General features: G+C 50.9%; 1 protein-coding gene across 11 annotated transcripts in view; it reads right to left on the minus strand.

Moving 5' to 3' along the window:
- Window positions 1-24,624, minus strand: part of Ablim2 (actin binding LIM protein family member 2) — a 120,064-nt gene that overhangs the window by 15,937 nt on the left and 79,503 nt on the right. For 5 of the 11 annotated variants that reach the window (XM_060365438.1, XM_060365442.1, XM_060365440.1 and 2 more), the window contains 7 exons: window positions 24,101-24,221; window positions 22,302-22,400; window positions 16,916-17,017; window positions 16,267-16,320; window positions 9,395-9,447; window positions 8,625-8,763; window positions 176-237 (listed from right to left, as the gene is read on the minus strand). In XM_060365438.1, the coding sequence (XP_060221421.1) occupies window positions 176-237; window positions 8,625-8,763; window positions 9,395-9,447; window positions 16,267-16,320; window positions 16,916-17,017; window positions 22,302-22,400; window positions 24,101-24,221 (630 nt within the window). The remainder of the gene's footprint in view (window positions 1-175; window positions 238-8,624; window positions 8,764-9,394; window positions 9,448-16,266; window positions 16,321-16,915; window positions 17,018-22,301; window positions 22,401-24,100; window positions 24,222-24,624) is intronic. The other 6 variants (XM_060365445.1, XM_060365444.1, XM_060365443.1 and 3 more) reach the window with 3 other exon arrangements.

Here is a 24,624-nt window from a genome sequence, read left to right on the forward strand (position 1 = left end):
GTGACATGGAAAAGGCTACAGCAGCAGCTTCTGGGAAGAGCATCAGGCAGAGGCAGGTGGGCAAGCAGGACTGCCACCTCTTTTGGCTGTAAGGTCACAAAGCTATGGGAACCAGTGCAGGTAGGCAGCAAGTGATGGTTAGTGTCCCACAGGTAGAGAGGGTCCAAGTACCTACCCGGAGGTCCAGGCCATCCTTCCTGGTTCCTGGGAGAGTGTCAGGTTTGGAATAAGGGAAGCCTGTAACAGACACAGCACAGCCTCGTCACGCACTCAGCCAGGCCAGGGGAGGGCATGGCCCGTGATGCTGCCAATAGAGAGACAGGACTTGGCAGGTGACAACAAGCAGGGGTCCCTAAAGATAATCTGCTGGCCTCACTTGTGACCTTCAATCCTCAGGACACAGAAGGTGACATATGAGCCAGTGAATCACACCAGGAACATCACAGGAATAGGGGGCCCAGCCCAGCTGGTACTCATGTTCAGGATAAGCCTCAGTATCACATCACCCATGCTAATTCCTCTCCCAGAGTTGGGACCTCCTAGGCTAGGTAGGACTGTGCCATCCTGTGCTGTGATGGCCACCACATGCCATTACGAGCCGTATGAGGTTGGGGGAATCTCAAATTCAAATAGGAATTACTAGTCTCTCTTGAAATGAAGTGAACCAGGTGGAGACACAGGGCTCCTTGATGCTCTAGCACTGGGACAAATGCCATGGAGAGGCTGGGCAGCCAGGGAAATGTTCAGAGGGGCCATGGGCCAGACTACCCACCATTCACTCCAAGGGCTGACTGAACACCAGGTAGGTACACACCCTGTCTGCTCCTGCCACTGAGCATGCTGGGATAAGCAGCGCATTTGAAGCCCTTGAAAGACCTCAGCTGGGAACCAGACATAGAGAGAGACTTATTTGCCAGCAGGTGACCATGGAATGGTTGCAGATGTGGTTGGGAGGTCTAACATCAGGGGCAGTGTTCTCATATTTCTTTTAGCAGAGGAACCTGGTTAAATCATGAAATCCTTCCAGCATCAGAGAGCTGAAGATGGGAGGCTGGGCCAGGCCTGCTGGGCTGTCCCTTGACTTTTCCTGCCTCCCTGTGGCCTAGGTCAATGCATAACCGGCTCTTTGCATTTTACAGAGAGGACTTGAGACCTCCTCGATCACAGCCCTGGGGTCCCTCCCTCAAACACCTGCTTCCCAATTTACATACAGAGCCTCCTCTGGGATCCCAAGGGACCCACTGTGGAAACCCAGAAGTCGCTGCCAGCCGAAGGTGCTAGATACAGTTCTCAAAGAGGAGGAGAGCAGCAATAAAGAACTTGGGCAGATGCTCAGATTCACCCTACTACCTCAGGATCTATGACTCTGCAAGCCTTCCAGACCTTTTGGATGAATAAGAACAGCAAATGTCTCAATTGTATTTGTGTCTCACTATCAGGGGGTTACATACGGCCTCCCCAGGCTTGATGTTCAAGCTCTCAAACACAGTGGTAACCTTATTTCCATAGGCCATACAATGTCTCCCACTTCCCAACAACTGCCCCAGACAGGGCCTGTCAATTAAAAAAAAAAAAAGGACTCATTTTATTTTTAATTATGTGTATGTGTCAGGGAAATGGAGTGGGTATGGGCATGTTCAGTGCTGGTGCCCATAGGCCCGAAGAGATCAGATCCCCTGGAGCTGGAGTTCTAAGTAGTTGTGGCCTGCCTAATTGGGTGCTGGCACCTGAGCTCTGGACCTCTGCAAAAGAACCAATGTTTTTAACTGCTGAGCCATATCCCCAACCCTGGCCATACCTTTTCCTTGAAGAAACTCAAGAAGATGGGGCTGAAGAGATGGCTGAGCAGTTAAGAGTTCTCAGGTTTGATTTCCCAGTACCCCGCCATGGCTCACAACCACATGTAATACCCTTTTCTGGACTCTTTAGGCACTGCACAGACGTACATGCAGGCAGAATACTCATACACATAAAATAATCTAAAAAGAGAAAAATCTCGAGAAGAGAAGGATGGATGGCAGTGGCACCCCACCCCCATCCCTAGGCTTTTCTCCTTCTGAGGTTTTGAGCCTGTGCAATTATCACACTCTCTCTGGAGAAAGTCCCATAACCACTCTTAAATGTGACAGCTTCCCTCAGCTTTCCTCATATGAGAAGGTCCATGTTCCTCCCATCCAGAAGCATATTCTCACCAAATGTAGAACTCACAGACAGGCCTTCCCTTCAGCTCAGGAAGACCTGTCACTTACTGTTGGGGGGTTGGTCTAGTGCTCTATGTATATAAACCTGAATTCTAGGCCCTACGATCTGGCTGCAGTCCAGACAAGTGCATTGCCATGTACGCTGATCAATGTTGTATAAACTTTGCTTCCCAACTATCTCTGGCTAATAAAAAAAATAGACAGGCTGTAGTTGGGCAGAAGGGAGGTAGGCAGAGCTTCCATTCTTGGACTTGGGGGTCTTGGTAGGAATCACAAGGAAAAGGGAAAAAAAAGATGGAAAGAAAGGATGTGCCCTGATGGAGCAGAGGAGCCCAGACAGGATCAATATTGGCAAGTAACTTTGGGCATGTGGCTGGGAAGCAGCCAGACTAGCTTAGAGGTTTAGTATGAAAGGAGATATGCCCAGTTATTAAGCTTAGCTTATTGATAAACCTAAAAAGTCTCTGTGCCTTTTATTTGGGAGCTAGAGAAGGTAAATAGAGAAGTCCTCTGAATTAATAGTTTTCTATAACAGCTCGCTCTCCATCCCTGTAGTTTCTATGAGGAATCAGCTGCCATCAACTAGTGCTCCCTGTAGATGACATTGCTCTCCTCGCTGCCTGCTTTCAAGAAGTGTTTTTTAAACCTTAGTGTTCTGAAGTTTAGTAGTACATCTTTTTGGTTGATCTTCTTCGGGGTTCACTCTGTTTCTTGATCTTGCAGGCTTATGTCTTCTGCTGAGTCTGGGAGGTTTTCAGCCATTGTTCCTTTGAATGATTCTAATCCGTTCTTTCTCCCCTCCTGGGAATTCAAAGATACAAACACCACTCCCCAGGTCCCTGGTGCTTGTTTTTCTTCTCTCTGACGTCCAAACTGGAACAAAGATTCCATGTCTTCTGTCCGAGTCCGTCATTCTGTCCCTGAACCCATGCAACAGGTGTTCACATTATTTTATTTTTCGGTTCAATGTCAGCTTCAGTTGCTTCCTTTTTCAAAGTGATTTGTGTTTCTTTGCTGGGACTTTTTCTCTATTCCAGTTTTAACACAACTACTTACTTTGAGCATCTTTATGACAGATGTCTTAGAATCCTTTCAGATGGCACCAACACCAGTTCTTTCCACTGTCCGAGTCTGCTGACTCTTTCTCATTGTAATGCTACCGTCACAGTTCTGGGTGCTACAAATCATTTCTCAATTGAATCCTGGATCTCCAAATGTTATGATAAGGGATGGGATTTTACATAGTCTTCCATTTTAGCAAGGCACGACTCTGACGGGTCCAATGTGCAGGGCCTTGCCTACAGACTGATTCCCATGGGTCATTGTTTCCCGGAGTGCTGACCTGATAAGCTACACCATTCCTCTAGACTTGCCTAGGGTTGCTGGTGCCCGCCCCCACAGTCCCTACCAGAGCTGCCTGTGTGCTGTCTGTCCTGCCAATTGGGAGGCAGAAGAAGTTAGCTATATATAAACACCATTTCTCTGGGCCTCCTCTCTGCTGGCCTCCTGTTCCACAGCCATGCCCCGCCCCTATAGGGGTAGCCAGCCTCCTGCTCCTTCCCACCCTGTGGCTGCTTGCTCTGCTACAGCCCTCTTATTTTAGGTGTGCTTAGCAGGAAGAACTAGATGGGTGTGATAGTGATGGTCTTGTCCTCGCATTGCTATCTAGTTCTTGTTACAATCAATCTCTCTTAGGGAGGGACCTGCCATGGTGTGGTTTTAAAGGTCCTAGAGTCCCATGGATAGCAGAGCAGGTAACTTTTTCTATTTAAAATCTCTTCACATATCCAAGATCTAACCCCATGCTCCATAAACTCTGTGCCAAGGACCTCTGTGCCTTGAATGCAAGAGAGCTAGAGCCTGGGGGAATCGAGTGATCTGTATAAGATCGAATGGCTCTCTCATGTCTTCTAGGGACCTGCATATCTCTCTGATGAGGTCATATGACCTTCAAGAGTGTGGGGCCATGAGAGAGAGGTGGGTGTGCACAGGAAGAGGCAGGCAGAGGACAGAAGACAACGGGCTAGTTCACAGCTGTGTGCTCACGACCCTAGCTTATATCAGGCCCTACGGGCACTGAACACACCCAACTCCTGGGCCAGGCCCAGACTTGGCCTAACCACACATCTGTGCACCAGCTCTCAGGATTCCACCCATAGCTATTATGAAGCATGCTGCTGACTGTTACTGGAGTTCTGAATACAGGGTCCTTGGTTCTGTTCTCCTCCAGGATGGTTCAAAAGTGGCCGGGGCAGCCCCTGGACACTCGGGACGTGTGACTGACAGAGAGAGTGCTTTTCATGCAGTAGGATGTGCAAGCTTGCCGTAGCACCCCAGGACATTTTTCTGACAACTAGCCGGCAAGCCACAGCAGGTCACCATCCTTTCACTGGGGTCCAGTATGTGACTGGCACTGCCTGCTCTGTTCAGGGTAGCTCCTCTCAGCTCTGAAGAGCACAACTCAATGTTCCTGAGCATCGTGAGCTTCAGGCTGTGGAAGCTGGCGGCTGCAGGCTCGTCGTAGTCCGGCATGTGAGTCTCACAGGACCGCGTGCCTGGATGTTGTAGGTGAGGAAATTTCATACCAGAGAGGCTCGTTAGGTACACAAGGTACCCTATCAACGACTAGCTGTGGCCCTATCAGCTGGGCAGTGATCTGAGTCAACCCCTCTCATGGTTTCCTGGACACGTTTGTAGCCTTCAGATCTTTCCTGAGAGCCACGCCTGTTTGCATCTTGTGTCTCTCCCACTATACCATTGTATGTGTCTCCCTGGGGCTCTGCAGAAGCCAGTCGCCAAGCCTTCGCTATGTTGTACATTGTCCAGAATACCTCTCTAACACAGATGCTGGCAGCTGCCTCCCGTCACCTTCCAGCCAACTTGGTCCCAGCTCACGGGAGAAGCCTGAAGTCCTCTGGGGCTGTCATTGTACAGGGTGGAGTGGGGGCTGGAATGGTGACCTGGCCACACAGTTGGCTAGCCCTGCCTCTGCCCTCAGCTGGACCGTAGCTTCCCAAGCACCAATGCTTCCAGGACCCACTGGGGCATTGGCCTCCTACCTGATGACCTCTTACATTTTCATGGCTCCTCTGCTAGCGTGCCCTAGCTGCCAACCTCCATATGCCGTTTGACTTGCCCCACCTCCCTGCAGCTCCACAGGTCAGAAGGCTTTTTTCTGTTTCAGGCCCAGCTCTGGTCCCACACCTAGAATGGGGCTGGGGCCTAGAAGGTGTTCAAGGACTGTGTGCTAGGCGACTGGACTGGTCCTGTCTGTCTGGACCCTGACTTGGAAATGGAAATGGTAAAGATCTTCCGTTCAGACACCTGTGAACTCTGTCACCTAGGGGTCTCAGTCACAGCTCTACCTGGGTGCTTAGCCACCACCCTCAGTACTCCCAGAACACTGACAGGTCAGGAGGAGCCTGCTCTTCATAGCCACAGATAAGGGAAGGAGAGACAACTTTTTCTCAGGATGAACTCTGTATGGGTCAAAGAGTGGAGGGAAAAGTCTGGCCCTTCCTTCCTTCCTTCCTTCCTTCCTTCCTTCCTTCCTTCCTTCCTTCCCTCCATCCCGCTGCTGCTGAATGGCTCAAGGGGAGGGCAGAGACTGGCATGTCCTCTAGTCCATGCTCTATAGGGGCCTCCTGCTGGAGGACACTGAGGTGACACCAATGTTAAAGGCACGGGGCAGTCTGGGATGAAGTGGTCCCTGTTGGAGTCTCCTTTTCAGTTTCTGAATTGCTATGTCAGAAAGACTCCTCATTTGTCTCTAAGCCCCAAGCCACCCTGAGCTCACTTCTCCCACCTTCCTCTCATCCTGGTGATGTAAAGCAGAGGTATACTCCCTCTGAAAACTCTGGAGACTTGCTAGGGGCCACTGAGAGCCATGGGTAGTGCCTTTTGTGACCTGGGGGCTTAAATTATATACCACCAGCTTGAATTATATACCACCAGATCTCTATCATGCCTGCATCTGCGTGTGCACATTTTTACTTATACCATGAGTAAGGGACCTCAAAAGAGAAGACATGGAAGGTCAGGAATGTGGGACCTAGAGAACATGTATCCACAGGATGCAAGCTAGGGGAGGGGACTCGGGGCATCAAGTCTCACTCTCCTAGGCCTTCAAGGCTTTCTTCTTAGGACAAAAGCCAACTCTGTCGTCCCCTTTTGTGAAGACTCAGGCAGTCATTAATGACCACTCATTAATTACAGAGTCAGGAAGCGCCCACACGTGAAACAGAAGGAAGGTAAACACATCTATAATAAAACATGCACCTCACTGATAGGAGAGCAGCACCTGGCACAGGACTGCTGCCCTGTGGGACTTGGCAGCGCCATTGGTGTGTGGGTAAAGGCACAGGTGCAATGCTACATCCCGTGGGCTTCCTGCTCGGGAGACTGGAAGTCAGGACACCAGGAGAAAAGCAGAGGCAGGAGGATGTAGTTGGTACATAACAGGTGCAGTTGTCCAAACCCTCACAAATGGCGTCCTCACTGTGCAGGGCCCCCCTCGGCGGTGGCACAGGTCCCAGTACAGGTGGCTGGGTCTCTACAGGCCAGGTGCACCCACAGAACAGCTGCTTCCTGTCCGCGCCACTCATGTTGGTTTGCTGCAGGGATTCAATAGAGGGATGCGCTGGCAGGCAAGCCCTTGTCACCGTAGGAGCGGCCAATGAATACAGCTAGTACAGCCTGCCTCGTAGGAACCACCACACTCAAAAGTGCTCAGGATGAACACCCTCATTCTGGCACCCACAGATGAGAAAGTACTACAGGAAGGTATAGGGCAAAGGCCACACAGCATTGTGACAACAGGACCTCGGGAGGTGACAGCTACCGGCAGGCTCCTTCCACTCTGCTGCCTTCAGTCCTGAGCCATTGGCAGTCCATAAGTTCCAGTGGGGATGGCTGAGGGCACGGGCTGACTGTCATGGGGAGAGTCTGGGTGAGGTCATGGCAATGGAACGAGGCACTCCCTTAACAAAGCAAAGACCAAAAACTGAAAAACACCATCCTGAAATACCAACACTATTTTTTTTTTCGGCCCTCAGCTGATGCCTGGATGCCAGACCACATAAGGCAGTGAGGGTTATGGGCAACTCCTAAGCTCTGCTCTGTGAAGGAGCGTCCATTGCCCAAACCCAAATGCCACAAAGCTCATGTGCACAACCCAGCATGAGGGCACCACCTGTGGCAAGGATCCTTGTGACAGAAGACTGAGGGATGGTATTGCAGGCACAGGCATGCATGTGGGATCATGACTTCCTCTCTCCATCACCACGCCTTCAGCTAGCGCCCCCCCCTACAGGAAACCCAGACCTGTGGGACCATTGGCCGTGCCTTCTCATGTTGATACCAGCCTTGTGTGCATGCTCTGAGGTCCTGAGGTTGCCTGTGGCTCTGGTCCTCCCTCCCTGGCAGGTCACTTCTGGTGTGCAGGGGTCAGATAGTGCCATGGTCAGCCTCCCGTGGTCAGGAGGGAGACTGAGTAGGGAACAGTCATGGCTGTCTACTACTGGCCAGGCAAAGCACCCTTGCATGTCCGGTGCCTAATGACCTGAGAGTCAGCATTGCTGCTCTGGCTTCTATCATAAGCCAGTCACCAGAGAGCGTAGAATTCACTCCGAGTCAGTGCCACCTGCATCTCAGGGGCTTCCTCTGCTTTCTCACACTACATAGTTTCCCATGACCTCCACTTCCAACCACAGCCACAGCCACAGCAAACAACCTCTTGCCCAGCTTAGACCAGAGAGAGGCTGCTTCTGGACAGGCCTGAGTCTGCTTGCAGCCTGTGCTGGCTCTGCCTTACAATATCTTCAGTGAACAACATGATGGGAATCTACTCCATACTTGAGAATCACCCCCAAGCCAGACTTCACAACACCCCCAAGGCTAGGCAGATGTTGGACCATATCTCCTAGGAATCTCCAAGTGCATTGCTCATGTTACAGGGACCAGGACAGTGCCTTGTACCAGCTCCAGGTCTGGACTCGCCCCCTGACCATGACCACCACATCTGCTCCCCCCACCTCAGGAAAAGAGGCCCTGGGAGCCTCTTTGCTTTCTTGCCTGCTCCGAGAGAGCCACGAGGGGGCGCTGTGCCCACACTAGCTAGCTATGTCACTTCAGAGAGATGGTGGGTGAGGCCAGGGCTCAGATCTTTACTTGGCTTGATTCACATTCCAATGCTCTTTGGATGTTTTAGCTTTAATTTTATTCTTGAGACAGAGTCTCACTATGTAGCTCAAGGTGGCCTCAAACTCATGGCAATCCTTCTGCCAATCCTATCTTCCAAATGCTAGGACTACATGCTGTCGCTGGCTTTTAGTTTTTTTCTAGGGAGGAAAGCTGAGATTTGGGGGCCCCCTCGGTGGGGCCCTTCACGGGCAGTCTCCGGTGCACATCAGAAGAACCACTCACGTGAGTAGAAGCTGTCCCCTGGCATTCTCGGAAGAGGTTCTCGCTCAGCCCCACTGCCAAGGGACAGAGACTGACTGTCCAGGTCCGGAGAGTTAGTTCTTGTGTCTGCATCCCCCTTGAGGAGCAGCCAGGTGGTCTTCTGCAGAGGAACAGAGGGATGGGAACATTAAAGTAATCTGCAGTGGTGAAACACCTCACCAGAACCTTCTACTAGCTTCTGGACTTGTAACCCACAAGGCGACCCCACACTGAGAGAAACCAAGCTTTTAATACCAGCCTCACCGTAAAAGTTGTCTCACTCATATACTCTGAAAGTTCGTGAAGCAGCTGGAGAAATGGCCAAGCCCCGCCTGTAGCCCGCTGTTGTGATGCCCCACCCCCAGTCCCATCCCCATCCCCACCCCAGTCATCTTGGGCTGTTTTCACAGCTTGGCTGCATCAAATTGGTTATACCAATAAGTCTAACACATTCTAGTTTCTGGCCACTTATTTAAAAAACAGACAAAACACCTGACAAGCTGTTCTAGAACCTTCATGTCAAATATCCCAGAATGCACTGGGTTTACTTCCTTGTCATTGTTCACACCTCCTGGATACATGGCAGAGCCAGGACACTGCCAGAGCATGTGCCCGTATTGAGTGTAAAAGGAGACAAGTGGATATATCTCCCATTTTGGGTCCCCCCAGGTCCCCAGGAGCTGAGTGAGAGAAGGACTGGAGATCCGCTGGAGTAGCCATCCCACCCTGCAGGAGCATGGCAACTTTGTTACCTTCCTGCTATCCTGATCGAAACTGCTGTCCTCCACATCCAATCGCCTGGCAGCTGTAAAGGAAAAAAAAAATCAGTCTGTAAAGGCAGCCCCGCTGTGTTTGTCCTGGGAGCCCTACTTTACATAGTGCTCAAAAGTGAAAAAAAAAAAAAAATCAAAGCTAGGGACCACAGAATGAATGCCTTTCACAGGCCGGAAGAATGACACAATGGAATGTTAACCAGGAAGTGGGCATGCCCTGAGCAAAGTGACACTCACTTCAGCTCAAGCCACACCTCCAACCTGGAGTAATGGTCTCACGGTTTCAGGAGTGGCCACTTGATATAGCATTTGACGGACATACTTTTGACTTTTGGAGGGGGACCCTGAAGGGACAGAAGGTCTCAGCCTCAGAGGCTTTGGCGGCAGGCATAGGTGTGTGTTTCTTGGGCATTACTACTTCTTTCCATCATGAACTCTTCAAAATTGGGATTTGCCCCATTTCACAGAACAAGAGACCGAGACCCAAGAGGTGCCTTGCTTTGAGGTCATAGACCAGCATGAAGTGAGGGCTGAGAGTGACATGAACTCAGACAGTCAAAGTCCCAAGTTTCCCCTGCCTGCCTATCCCAGTCAGCTGCCTGCCGCCTGACCAGTCCTAAGCTGTGCCCCTGGGAAGAGCACTTGGGAGACAACAAAGAACAACAGCATACCCAGAGATGAGCTCACTCAGAGCAAGAGCTCACGCGACAGCAGCCCGTTTACCAAGAAGACTCTTGGCAGCATTTTGTCGTCCTACCGGGCTGACCCTTTTCCCAGGACTAAACAAAGAAACCATGCAGGGCATGCTGGTATGTTTCAGGACGCACTCAGTGCAGGGCCACTTACAGAAACCTACCCCAACCCGTGCGCAGAGCAACAGTGAGAGCCCTGGGATCCTCCCCAGCTAGGAGGAGAGCAGGCGGGCCTCTTACCTGAAGCCTGCGGCGGACTCAGCCCTGCCCGTCTCTTGGAGCGCCCTGCCTCCTGCACCACCAAGGACAAAACTGACACCAGGCCAGAGAGCTTGGACATTGGGGACTGGGCTACAGGACCTTGACAAGATAGGGCCAAAATCGAAGACTGAGTACTTTTCATTCTAGACATGCAGACTCTGTGTCTCCCCCGGTTGGCTACCTCTCTCTCACAGTGCGAGAGACTGATTTTTTTTTTTTAGGTGAAAATAAACCCTCTGCTCTTTCCACATACAGAGGCCATTTAACTACAGACCTGCTGGGGAGGCTCAACGGGGAGACACAGAGAGGAGGGCGCTGTGACTCCTCTTGCTCAGACAATGGCTGTCACAGAGCAACAGCACAGAACGCCTCTAGTACACCAGCATTGACCCTCAACAGCTGACCGAGGCCACAGGGACAAGTGTGCTGTGTCCACTCTGAGCCCTGGTAGTCCTGCTCCACCCTCTGAGCCAGCGACTGAGCCCACAGCTCTTCAGGATGTGAAATCCCAGGATGTGGTAGCCCAGGCCATGGGTTTTCAGGATTTCATAGAGCCACAGTGACACACCAGACAGACACACTCTAGCCTAGTGTTACCCAGGGCTCCAGAATGCTCCTCCACTTTCTGAGGGAAACGTTCTGTGGAGTCCTAACAAGGGTCCTCTGCAAACACCACAGCTGTGACAGGTGTGTGGTTTTCCAGGCCAGAGCCAAAGTCACACAGCATTTTGCATAGTTGGTTGCTTGCTTCTGTAACAACTCTGAGCCTCAGTTTCCTGATCTCTAAAGCAGGAAATTTCCACCCTAACCCTCTAATTCATGAGGACCAGGCAAGATAAGGTCTGAGAATACAAAGGCCAACTTACAAGTCTGCAATGCTAGAAATAGGAAAGAAGTAATTTGCAGTCAGGTCTTCCCTCCTTCCCTCTTACCATCACTTAAATCTGAACACACTCTTGTGCCAAGCATGAGTCCCTCTGGCTGTGCATCTATTCGTCTCTATCTACATAGTCTCTTAACATTCCACCTGCCCACTAACCCACCTTCCTGCTCATCTACCCACTCACCCAGACACTCACCCTTGCATCTGTTCATTTATCTAACCACCTATCCACTAACCCACCCAGTAATTCATCCACCCACCCACCCACTAAGCCATCTATCTCTTTCTTTGTTCCTTTCTTTGCTACTTTGTTTATTTGTTTATCTAGCTATTCATGTATCCACCCATGCACTAACCTACCCATCTATTTATCTATCATCTACCCATCCACCCACTAAGCCATCTGTGTATCTATGTATCTATCTGTGTATCTCTCTCTCTATCTATCTATCTACCAATCAATTTCTCCATCCATTCACCCATGCACTAACCTACCTATTTATCTATCCATCCACCCACTCATCCACTAAGCCATCTATCTATCTAGCCATCTGTCTGTCTACCTACCTATCTTCCATTCATCCATGCATGCACTAACTGACTGACCCATCCCTGTATCCACAGTTCTCCAGTTACTCACCCAACCACACTATGCATACCTCCCTTTGCCCTCTTCAGTCTATTCCTTTGTTCACTGATGCATCCAATCCTCCATGCAGCCCTTCATCTATCTACCTGTCCCTCATCATGTTGGGTTTCTGCCACTAACCCTTTCAGTATTTATTGCCCTACCCACCCCCACCCCATTCCCCTTTGCACAGTATACACCTGCCCTGCTCTGAGCACAGGAACACAAGAAACAGGGCCCTTTTCAGCCTTGGCTGACAGACTTTGTTCTCCCTAAAAGGCATATAAAGTATAAGGCCTCACTGCTCACAGGGACCTGGGCGCAAATCTACCTCTCCACTGAGCAACTGGTAGAAGATGCTCAGTGTCACAGCAGCACCTGATGTGCCTGGTGCCTCCTCCAGTGTCTCACATGCTGAACTCCAACAGAGAAGTGGACACAGAAAGGAGATGGATGGACACAGCACAGTGGGCCCAGAGTTTCCATGGGAGCTAAGCCACTTGCCTTTGGGGGTACCTACACTTCCACAGCTCTGGCTTCCAGGGCACCACCAGAACTGTCACTAGGTGCTCAGGGGTAGTCTGTGGCTATCAGGTGTTCTCAGCTCTAGTCTCTCCTGGAGGTCTGTCTGCCACTCCTACCAAGCTCTGTGAGTGTCCAAGAACAGGCTTTGACAGCTGGGCCCTAGACACACCTGACTGATGCTATCTCCATTTATAGGAAGGTGTTTCTAAACACATGGGGGATGCTCAGGAACTTAACGTCTCTCCTCAGACCATAGGGTTCCAGAACAGTGGAGGTGGGAATCTTGGTTCTCTACTCAGGTCCATATGGGTCTCTGAGAATCAGACAAATGATCAGGACTTCTCTTGCCCAGCATGCACCAACCTGTACAGTTTAAATCATTTTGGAATTACAGTGATAGAGAATGTGTGTGAGGCAGTCTGTCCATCCCTATGTCTCCAAGCCCTGAAGTAGAGCCAAATACTTAGCTGCTCAAAAAAGCACCCTTTGGATAAGTTAGTGAAAGCCCTCGCATCTCTCTGCACTTGGCTTCCTTCTATGAAGTCTGGGGAATGGCATCTGTTTGCTGACTGCTGCCAGAACTGACAGTGATGTCAGAGGGAGGGATGTGGAACCAGCACCTCTGCCTACTAGCTTCTCTCCCACCCACTGTCCCTCTTCCAGGGAAAGGGCCTTATCATATCCTTCAGACCACACAGAGAAGCTCTGCTCAGCTCCACAGGCCTGTGCTCAGAGCCCTCTCTGGAAAGACTGACTACCTTATGCCCCATGTCCCTCGAGAACTGCTGCCAGACATGTCCCATGGGGGAACCAAGTTTATGATGATCTTTGTGGACACAGAGCCTACCTGATACCTGGCTTTTCATCACATCCCAGAAGAGCACCCCCAAACCAAAGTGAGACTCCATCCTCTAGGAAAGAAACCCCCGAGAGGCACAGCAAGCACCATAAAGGTCTACCAAGATGGACCTTGAACTGTGAGCCGGAATAAACCCTTCCTCCCTTCAGCTGCTTTTTTCAGGGTGCTTTTTTTTTTATCACAGCAACAAGAAAACAAACGAAACAGCAATTTAAAAACAAATGCCTTCCTTCCTTTGAGAGACCACCTCCAGAGTCCCTTCTGTCTAAGCAGCTCTGCCATTTCCAGAATCTGGAAAAGTGCTATGAGGCAGAAGGCCTAATCCCAATTTTCTGGAGGGAATGAACCCTGAGGAAGGAAGCATTTTTCTCTCCTAAGTAGCTGGATGAGAACAGCTGTGTTTTCCCCCATAACTGCCTCCCTAAGGTGACATGATTGGATGGTGCATGTGTCTGCAGTTACATGTGCATGCAGTTATGTGTGCGTGCAGGTATGTGTGTATGCAGGTGTGTGTGTGTGTGTGTGTGTGTGTGTGTGTGTGTGTGTGTGCAAGCATGCAGGCATGTGTGAATGCAGGCATGTATTTGTGCACAGGTGAATGCGCATGCAGGTGTGTGTGTGAATGTGTATGTGCAAATATGTGCGCGCGTGCTCAAGCATGGGACTCCATTGCACCTGGAACACAAAGAGCCCTGCTGCTCTTGAGCTGCAGACCACCCTGAAGCTTCTGTCCACAGCAGGTGATGAGGTCAGAGGTCAGCTGCACATTAATGATTGCTCCATCGATTCCAAAGCCTCTTGCTCTCCACACCAAGCATCACTTCCACCCAGTGGGCACAGAGGCTGGGCCATCCTCATGGCTCCCAGAAGCAGGGATGAGACTCAGACATCAGGGAAGAATAACGCTAACTTATACCGGCAGTGTTCACTTCCCGTGACTTCACAGCGGACCGATTCGAGCAAATGCATCAGGAGAAAGGCGTGGCTTTTAATATGTTACACACAGGCTCTTAAGCCAATGGAACGGTCCTGTGACTCATGGCAGTCCTTCAGGAGTTGTTTCGAACTGGAGCAAGGATTAAAATGATGCTGCTAGTGCCTCGATGAGGCTCCAGAGCTTCTTGGGAAAGGCCTGTGGTCAGGTTTCCTTGAGGGAACAAGCACTTGGTGGTGGCTCAAGCACACGCATGTGTACACGGACATGATGCACACACTCCCACCTGAAATTGGGGGTGGGGAGGCCTTGTGAGGCCAAAGGTCTCAAAGGCATGAACTGGGAAGCAAAGGCACCCCTGTACATTTCCCGAGGGATTTTTAAGGAGCTTTTGTGCTGCTGAAGCTTTCTAGTCACTTGCAGTTTGCATGGCTTATTGCACTCTTATCACGAGTTTGCATTGCTGTATGCCTGGCAGAGGCAATACTCTCTTAGACCTGATTCTTTACAGAACCAACATACAGAATCCTGGGCTTGGGTAGCTGCTCAGGGTTCCTTCAAGCTGGAGTTGCCTGCAGGCAGGCAACTGTCTTATGTCTAGACTACCAGGCTGGTGGCTGCCAACTGTGAACCTGACCTCACCTGGGGGCTCAGGTAAAGGATTTGAATGCCAACTCTCTGTCTCAGTGTGGCTCTATCAGATGCTGGTGGTCGGTTTCATAGGTGGTTTCCTATCACCGACCCCTTGCCAAGGCCAACTCCGCCTGGACTATATTAACCACACAGTTAATGTGCCCTGTGGAGATGCAGAGGATACCTAAGGAGCCACATGCCAAGCGCTATCCTGGGCTCTGGGAGCATGGAGTCCATGGTCCTCCTCAAAGACTGCCCAGCATAGTGCTGTAGGGGTCAGCTAATGGGGTGCGCCTTCCTCTTGCTGGGGCTCAGTTTCCCCATTTCTAAGACTACTGTGCTGTGGTGCTGTTCCTGGTAAAAACTGTCATAATCTAATTGCCCTCACCCATCTCTTGGTTAGATTCTTGAGACCAGGAATTCAATCCCCTTCTTTCCTTCTGTGTGGAAGAGGAAAGACACAAAGCACAGGTCCTCTTGCCCTCACTGAGGAACAAAACCCAACACAGCAGGCCTCCAATGAGCTGGCTACTACTTGTCAGTGTGGGAAGTGGATGCTTTCCTTGAACAAGAGCTGTCCGTATGGGAATCTCCCTTCTCTCCCGTCTCTGGAGATGGGGTAAGTCTCTGCTGTGCACAGCTGTTTACAGAGCTTAGAACTGTTTCCACACTCATTGCTCTATGAGCCTCTGATCCCCAATCCTGGAGGAATGGAGGGACAGAAATGGCAAGGGGTTGGAACTGGAGGTGATGAGGTAGAGGATGGAGCAGGAGGGGAATGTGGTGTGCAGATGAGGAAACCGAGGCTCATGGTACTGAAGTGGCCTGCCCCAGTCACCCAGAAATCAAAGTTCTGACTCCTTTGGAGTCCTGCTCCACAGCTCAAGCAATCCTTTTCTTGTACATCTGTCCCAGGCGGGTTCAGGAGGAGAAGACTGGGAGGGCCAGAGGGATAGGAGACCCCTTTTTGTGGCCAACCATCTCTAGCTTCTCCACAATGCAAGGAACCCCATTAGCTAAGGACCAGCCACACCACCCTTCTGCAGATAGTCTCAAAAGACAGGGCCTGAAGTCTCCCTAAACTGTGGCCAATTCCAAGTCATTATCCAAAGATCAGGCCTGTGTCAGGGGCATGGGTAAGGAGCCCTCACAGTAGCAAAAACAAAACAAAACAAAACAAAAAAAAAAAACAAAAACAAATGAATGTTCTTAATCCTAGCTCACGCACCCAGCCCCAGATGCCATGCATTAGCCTCTCCACACATCTTCTCTCTCGTGAAGAGAGGCCTCCCAGGAGCCTACTAGTGGGTGTTCATTTAAAGATCAGCAAGCAGGGCTTCCAGATCAGGACACAGCAAAGGGAGCATTCAGAATCGAGAGAGTGCAACAGGCATGCAGGAAAAGCATGGCAGCAGAGTCCATCAGACCGACCATACCGTGCTGCTTGTAGATAGGGGGTTTCCTATAGATGTTATCTTTTACGCCAGTGTCTGGGGAAGAAGAAGGAAAGAGAAGGAAAAAAACAGTGAGGGGGAGCGGGGAAGCAGCTACGATTCTCTCCACCCAGTGGCTTCTGTCAGAAACTGGCTCCCCCGGCCCAAAATCACCAGAAAGGTCCCAAAACTGCAAGTGGCCAAGGCTGAAGCCCCATACATCCATTGAGCATTCCCCAGTTCAGATGCAGATTGGAAGGGGACAGGGAGAGAGGTAGACAGGGAAGGCAATAAACAAGAACCTTGGGTTCAGCTGACTCTTTTCTCCATTTTGACCCAGGACAAAAGCATTTTCTCAGCATTCATGAGACTTGGAGAAAACCCCAAACATATGTCAGTTGGGGGGGGGGGGGGTAGTGCAAACACATCGCATTAGGAGTTTTATGCTGTTTATTTGGAGAATAAACAAGGTTGGCCTTGAACTTGCGATCCTCCTGCCAGCACCTGCTCAGTGCTGAGATAACTGGTTTGCACTACTGCACCTTATTCCCTAGCGTACGTTTTAGGAAACCTCGGTGTTTGGAGAGGCGCTGACACCTCTCGGTGCGGCCGAGATGGCGCGTGAGGAGCCAGCAAGCAAGCAGGAACCTACCTGGGACGTGGAAGTGTCGCGGTGCCTGCTGATAGGTAGAGGAAGGAGGCCTGCTGTCGGAGTGCACCGAGAGACTCGGGGTGCTGCGGCCACTTTCGCTGCCTCCAGACACAAGAGCAGAGACAGCAGATGAGGGGCAGAAAAGCAAAGCAGAGGGTTTCAGGCAAAAAGAGCTGATCCGCAGTGAACCCCCTCTCTCCTGCCTGAAGGAAGCCCACTCCTGAACTATCCAGCTTGGACCCTACGATTTCTGTTCCAACCTGGAGTATGCCTGGTTCCAGGGGCTGGAAGGGATGAAGGGGCAGTGATTGGAGGGTCAAGAGCATGTTAAGTACATGGGCAGTGGGCAGAGCCCAGGATCCTGGGGTGTGAACACACACCGCAGGCTCATCATTTGTGCTTCCCTGATGTAGCTCATGCAGGAAGGTCCTTCTGGCTTAGAGATTCCACTGATTAATGGTGAGACTAGGACTAAGGAGTGGGAATGGATCAAAGGCATCCCTCACAACCACAGAGGAGGCTTTGCCAGTGTAGAGGACTGGAGATCAATACCCATCCACTTCCACAGTCCTAGACATGTCTGTTTCTAGCAAGCAAAATAATAAGGGTACTCTGCTGCCTCCAACTTCTCTCTGCTGGAGCTATGTTTTATGTTCTATGAAGGAGGCTGGATGATCTTATCATCTATCCAAGACACCTGGTGACCAGCGAGGATGCCCCGCCTCCCACCGATAAAGGATGTGATGGACAGAACACAGTGGCATTGGACATGTGATGAGGAGCATGGCTCACAGTAGGACACCCCAAGATACAACTGTTCTCTTCCACAGACCTGGGGGACTGCAGGGCAGTACCTGATAGTTCTACTGGCAAGGAGAGGGCTCTCTAGCTCTGAGAACTATGCCTTTGAATGGCAAGATCAAGCAGCAGGCCCCCTAAAGCCAATGGGACAGAAGCCAGGCCAGGCCTGAATGGACTGGAGATAAGCAAGGGACATCACAGACAGGCAGGGAGGTCCTGGCTGCAGGAGGCCTCAACCAGTGGCCACCTAAGGAGACTGATGACTCTTACTTTGGGTATCTTCTCCTGCCTGAGCATGGTCACTAATTTCACCTATAAACACTGATGGAGCTGTGGAGACTAAAAGATTTTGTTCTAGAACTATATAGAGCCTTTTGGCTTTGGCTGTATCCACTGAGCTTCTGCTTCTCCAAGCAGTAGCAGGGGCCCCACCCCAGGAAGATGGGGACCACAGGCTCCTCTTATGCATGAGGCCATGGCTCTGCATGTCACATAAGTCATGACAGAGACAGTGTAGGCACTCTGCTCTGGCTGAAGGCTGTCCCTACTGGGTGTCATCCTTGAGCTGAGACCCTGTAGCCTGGCCTGTTGACGTAAACTTTTATTTTCTATCTAGGCTTTATGGACATTTCTGTCACCGTCATCCAGGTGGCTGAGGATTCTAAAATGGTCCAACATTCCTGTCCTCTCCAGAGTTTGGCCTACAGGGTGAAGTCCCCTGAAATGACAAATAGAATTCCTACATATGTGTGCACTCACTAGAGGAGGGACTACAGTTTCTCAGTTGTTCAGAGGGGCCAAGACAAAGGAAGCTGAGGTATAGTGGGGTGGCCTTGATGATCTACCAGGTCCCTGTCACACTTACTAATGGGCCTTCAACACCAGCCACCTTGGTCCCTGCCTAGGATACTGCCACCAAGTCTTCCCTGCCCCATGTCTGACCTGCAAGGCCCTTCCCAGGGTCCATACTGCCTGGACTTTTCTAAGTTCAGGCTCAGGATCTACCTGGCTGACAAAACCCTCAGGGGGGCAAGGCCACCATGGGATCTTTTCCTTTCCTGTAAGCATGCTTGCCTGTCTTGCAAGGCTGAAAATAAAAAAAAACCCTGCTGACCTTGACCCCACAGACCTGCCTGGAGCATTTGCTGTGTGCTTTCATGGTATGCCCATGTCAGCCCCACATAGTGGGCATGATCTGTATCACTTCCTGTGGAGGTGAAGGGACTATGCCATGTGAACTGGATACCCTGATTACTTGGAAGCCAGCTTTCCTCACTGGTCCTTAATGATAAGCCCCTCCAGGCCCCCAATGTCACCCAAGGAGAGGCACAGAGGTTCCTTTGTCCAGGTTCAAGGCTCTTTTTGAAGGCTTCATATCCAGGGTGTTTCTGACACCTTCCAGGAGAAGGCCCTATACAGGGCGGGGCAGCTCAGGCTCTGGTGTGGCCCATGACTTCTTTTCTGTTTAAGTCACTATTTTGCTTTGGAATGGCTTTAGATGGTACCAGAAGGTGCCACCATTCTCACTCAGGGCCCACTTCTGACTTTTGACACCCCTCCAGAACCTGGAACCATTCATTGCATCAAGCTAACTATATTTAAGTTTCAGCCATTTTTACTTGAGTTACTTTCTGTCTCAGGACCTGTCTAGAACATCACTCTCTACCCACGGTCACATCTTGGCTTTCTTCCAGCTGTGACCAGCATCCCTTGTCACTGAGGATCATGATAGTTCCTACACTGCTAGCGTGGGGGGGTAGTATATACCATCCCTCAACTGGGATTGTAAAAGTCAGGGGTTATGGATTTAGGAGAAAGGCACAGAGGCAGCATCTCATCCCTGTCACATTGCCCCCAAAGTGCTTGCTGTCTGCATGGCCTGGCTGTGGCACCTCTCAAGATCTTAGCCCATACTTGGCTATGCTATTGAGGAAGTGCTGCCTAACTCTGTGATGCACTATCTCTATGAATTCTGGGGCATTCTGTGTAGAAGTTGTTCTCCCATGCTCTTATTTAGCTGGTCTTTTTGGTATAGTTTGGTGGACATTGTGCCATCTATGAATCCAATGACTCATTATTTACATTTATCTTTTGCTCCAACTATGGTTGCTATGGCTGCAGTGGCTCTGGCTTTTGAGATGCTGAAGTTGGCCCTGGCCTTGAAGATGCTGTAGTTGGCTATGGCCATTTGCACTGGTTGAATGCTTGAGCAGAGCTAGTTGGTTCACAATCACATATCAAGCAAGGCCCTTTGAGGACCATCACCAAGGCAAGTCCACCTGGAAAGGCATACAGAAAAGCATGCCTCTCTGAGGCATGAACCACAATTCCTGAGGCTGGGGCACCAGGACTTAAGGATCTGTTTAAAGTTGGGGAAGGGGTCCCTTAGCAAGAGGAGAATCACCTACTGGGCACAATGCATGCTGGGGCTTTGACCTGAGCCTCTGCCCCTAAGATCCTCTGTCTCCCTTTCTTCTCATGCCACTGGTGCTATGGAAGACCCTCCAGTCAGCTCCTAGAAAAATGACCTCACCCGCACAGAGTCCCCTCATCAACCCACATCTCCCTTCCTTACAGTCTGTCCCTTATCAAGGAAGAGTCAGGCTTAAACCTTACACCACCCCAAACAAGGTCTGAAAGTCACGCTAATTTGCCAATAACTTTAACCAGCTCCTCACATGACTGTAGCAGTGAGGTCCCAGGTCCTGAGACACAGTGGGAGGGTATGATGTCTGGGCTGGGGGAAGGTGAGGGGGAAGAAAGTGAGGGAAGAAAGTGAGGGGGCCCTGCCACTAGCTAGCTAGGTCAGAAGAGTGCTGGGACAGGAGGGCATGTTTACCTGGGAGACCCTCACTCAGCATCAGACAATGAGGTGTCTCCATTGTGTCCTAACTACTGCAAAGCATCCACGGGGGCAAGAGTGAATTTCCCAGAGACTGGGCAGATGGCAGAGCTGTGGCTGCATCCTGTGGGAAGGGATAAGCTGGGTGCCCAAAGGCTAGGGACAGGTTGGTCCTCAGGAGGCCCTAGGAAAGGACCTGTGCCTGGGCTTTGCTCTGAACATCAAGTAGGCATTTGTTTCAGAGTCTCTACCTCCTCAAGGCTGGAGAGCCAACGTCACAGCCTGCCATGGAAGTCAAGTGGAGGGCAGAACTGTGGGTTTCTGCTCCCTCACTCCATTAAGAAGAGTAGCAGCAACAGCCAATGTCTAGGACATCTTTGGTCACAGGCTAACCAGGGACACAGAGGTATATCAGACCCACCAAAGGCAGTGCCTCAGAGGCAGGAGGAAAAACCATGCCCAGGGCCACTGAGCAAAGGGAAGACATTCGACTAGGAGGCCCATCTGACTGCCCAGAGTAGTCAAATTCCCTCCAGGTTCTGGGACCACCTGTCACTCTGAGACTCCCACAGACATATAACTTGGATGTCTCAAGGCTGCAGAAGCCATGCTGAGGGGAGGTAGCATCCTCACTGAAAACTCAACCTGTTCTAGAGACTGGGTTGTGTGGAGAGCCCATAAAGGGCCAAAGAAGCCATGACAGTGCCAACGGCTCTCCTCAGTGGACCAACAGCAAGGCAAGGGGTGAGAATAAAAATGGAGGAGACTGAACCATTTACTGGCTGTTAGTGATGGGAGCTGCTGGCTGTGCCTGCCTTGTGGAAAGGAGCTTTCCATGGGTACCCATTGCATGGCTATAAACCCAGGGACTCTTGAGAAAATCACTGCTATGTTCTCTAAATCCCTACGTGTTATTTCTTGTGTCTTTATCAGCTGTGCTGTGTAACAAAATTCACAGCTCAGGGCCTTCATCAATAGCCTCTCATTTCTCACACTTCTGGAGTCATGATCAGAGCCCAAGAGTATTGCTGCTTTGTTGTGTCTGTTTTTGTTGCTTTGTTTTAGTGGTATTTTATCCTGGCCTGGTGACAGTCTCTCCATTGACCTTAAATGTGTGGGCAATGCTCGGGGCTTCCTCTTCACCTTATAAGGCCACCATCCCCAGTGAATGAGAGTCCCACTTTGTGACCTCACTCTCCCTCCATCACCGCCTTAATATTGTTTCTTCAAACACTGCTGTATGGGGGTTCAGCCATCAATATGGGGACTTGGGGCACTCACAACTCAGTTCTTAGCATAAAGGAAATCACAAGAATTGGAATTCATGTGTATGTGTCTACAGGACATGGATCACGGCTGGGTCTGGAAAGAGCCAGGATTTGGAGCCAGCTAGGTTGAATCTCAGCTCAGACGCCAGGGGTCTGAGGCTGTGGACATCACCACCTCTCCACATCTTAGCTCCTGCTTCTGAAGGCTGACACTAACAGCACCCTACCACAGGGAAATGTGTACAACAACTCCAGTGAGGCTATGAGTCTGGAGCAAGGTGCTCATTGAGATGCTCCCTCCAGCTGTACTCTTAGGGACAAATCACCCTGCTTTCCTTCCAGGAACATGAACACACTGACAAGAATACAGCCAGACACACACAACACAGGAAGAACACAGGCATGAGACACAGGGCTCTGGAAGCCATGCGGAGACATGGGACGAGCACCCCCCGCTGTGCGCTGCACGCCTTACCTCGGAAGTAGGGGATGTAATGATGTCTGAACACGGATGTAGGGCTTGGGTGTTGGGACAGGGACAGACAGCTACTGGTACCAACACTCACAGTACCAGCTGCGGGCAACAGAGAGCAGTCAGTAACACTGGGCTCCTCCACCCCAGAGCCACCAACTTGCCCTAGTCCCCACTTAGCCAGGGACATTGCTCCTGTGCTCTCCTGGGGCACCTGAAGAGGGTCCCCCAGCAGGCTGTTGGCCATTCTCCTTCAGGTGGGGTCAGGAGATGATGCCTCTGAGATACAGGGTGGCAGAGCCTGGGACACGGCCTCTGGCCCTGCCTGTGGCTCACTCTGGGGTGTCCTTGAGATCAAGGACAGTGGGAGGGCAGCTTCCAGAGGTCGGGGAGTGGTTCTGTCACCAGCGTCCTCATGGAACTTGCCAGTCCAGATTCAAAGCTTGACCCTATGGGCTTTACCCCTGACTAGGCAGTAAGTAGCCAAGCCCTCCCAAAGATGCAAAGTCAGGGGTCAAGTCACAAGGGGCCTTGGGGGAAGGGCTTGAGAAAGTCACTGCTCTCCACATTCCTGCTCACCTGTTCATTCTCTCAGTCACTCATTTCACTCACTCGCACATCTCCATTCACTTACTCAATCAATCAGTCACTCACTCACTTATACATCCACTAACACATTCATTTACTTAGTCATTCACTTGTTGACTAACGTGTTCACTCATTAATTCACTCACTCACTCATTCCCTCACTAATTTACTAATTCACTCACTTATTCACTCACTTGCTTATCCACTAATCCACTCATTTAGCCACCCGATCATTCATTCACTCACTCACTTATTCATTGACTCTTTCTCATTCCCTCACTCATTCACTTATTTATCCACTATCCTACCCACTCAGACACAATCACTCTCTCATGCACACACTCTCTCACCTTCATTCTTTGCACTTAGCAGGATGGACCAGGCATATTGCAAGGAATTAATGAAAGTGATTGCAAAGAACTAAGTTGATTTTTCCACAAAGTTTTGAAAAAGTAAGAGCTATGGTCCACGGATGTGGAAATGGGTCATGCACAGCCAGAAGGAAGGAAGCAGCTTGGAAAAATCCCTCCAAAGGGCAATGCTTTTGTGCATGGTCCCAGTGGTTTTCACATGCCGGCTCAAAGCTGAGGAACGCAATGCAAACTGGGAGCCGGGTGGGAGGGGTTGGGAGTGGGATGAGGTGACAGGATGGGAGGCCCTGCACAGGGTTCTCTCCCAGCTGGAAGGGCATAGAGGCCTTTTGCCAACCTCTTTATTAGGATGGCTGTCTTTAGGGTTACTGAGTGGCAGGTACAGCATTAGACATTCTGACTGGGTGTTGTGGCCACTGACTCTGACTCCACATCTCAAGTCCTCCCAAAATCCCATGGGATCACAACGGGCTGTGGCTTGGTCTCCTGCCTCATGTGTTATTTTATATCTGGACAGCTCTATAACTACCCCCCCAGACCCTGCTCTGGTTGTTCTGTGTGGGCCTTGAGGCTGTGTGTGTCTCTGGGTGTGCACTGTGGATGCAGACAGCTCCTCCAGACCCAGGGTGACCAGCTGCCTCATGGCTGCCTGCTCCTAGGCTTGAGGCAGCCATTTTTGCTACGGTTAAGTGGCTAGACTCTCCATTGACCGCCCACTGGCATTCTCCTACCCCTACCACTTTGCCACTTTTCTCATGAATAAAGAAGCTGCTTTATATCAGCAAACTTATCGAGAAATACAACCTCATCAGGGGTCAAGGGAAGCGGGGTGGGGGTGAATACCTGGACGACTGTAGTGCTGGGGTGACCGTGAGGTTGGGGTGTAGTGCCCAAGGCTGACGGAGCCAGCAGAGCTAGGACTGGAGGTTCGGCACTGCTTGTAGGACCGATCATCCTGATCCCCCTGGGTGAGAACACAGTGTGAGAGCACCCAAGTCAGGAGCACTGCTCATCCTTCACCCACCCTCTGTATTTGCCCTCTAGATCACAGGGGCAGAAACGACAAAACCCTAAAACAGGCTCTCAGAGCATAAACAGAGCACATCTGGACGAGGTGGGTCTGAGTCATAACAAGCCCTTTGGCCTATGCATGTCCCCATTAGATACCCACCCTTTCTGTCCATCTGACCCTCTGTGGTGCTAGGACTTCTGGGATGGGGTGGAAGGACCCTTCCTGCGTCCTCCCCACCCCACCCACTTTCCTCCCTCTTAACCCTTCCCAGCACCCTGGACCCCTGGAACACAGTTTGAGAATGCTGAAGCACTCCTCACATGGGAGGGAGGCTCTAGACGCCCCGTGGCCCCTT

Source organism: Meriones unguiculatus, chromosome 12, assembly GCF_030254825.1.
Source record: "Meriones unguiculatus strain TT.TT164.6M chromosome 12, Bangor_MerUng_6.1, whole genome shotgun sequence".
Taxonomy (NCBI): Eukaryota; Metazoa; Chordata; class Mammalia; order Rodentia; family Muridae; genus Meriones; species Meriones unguiculatus.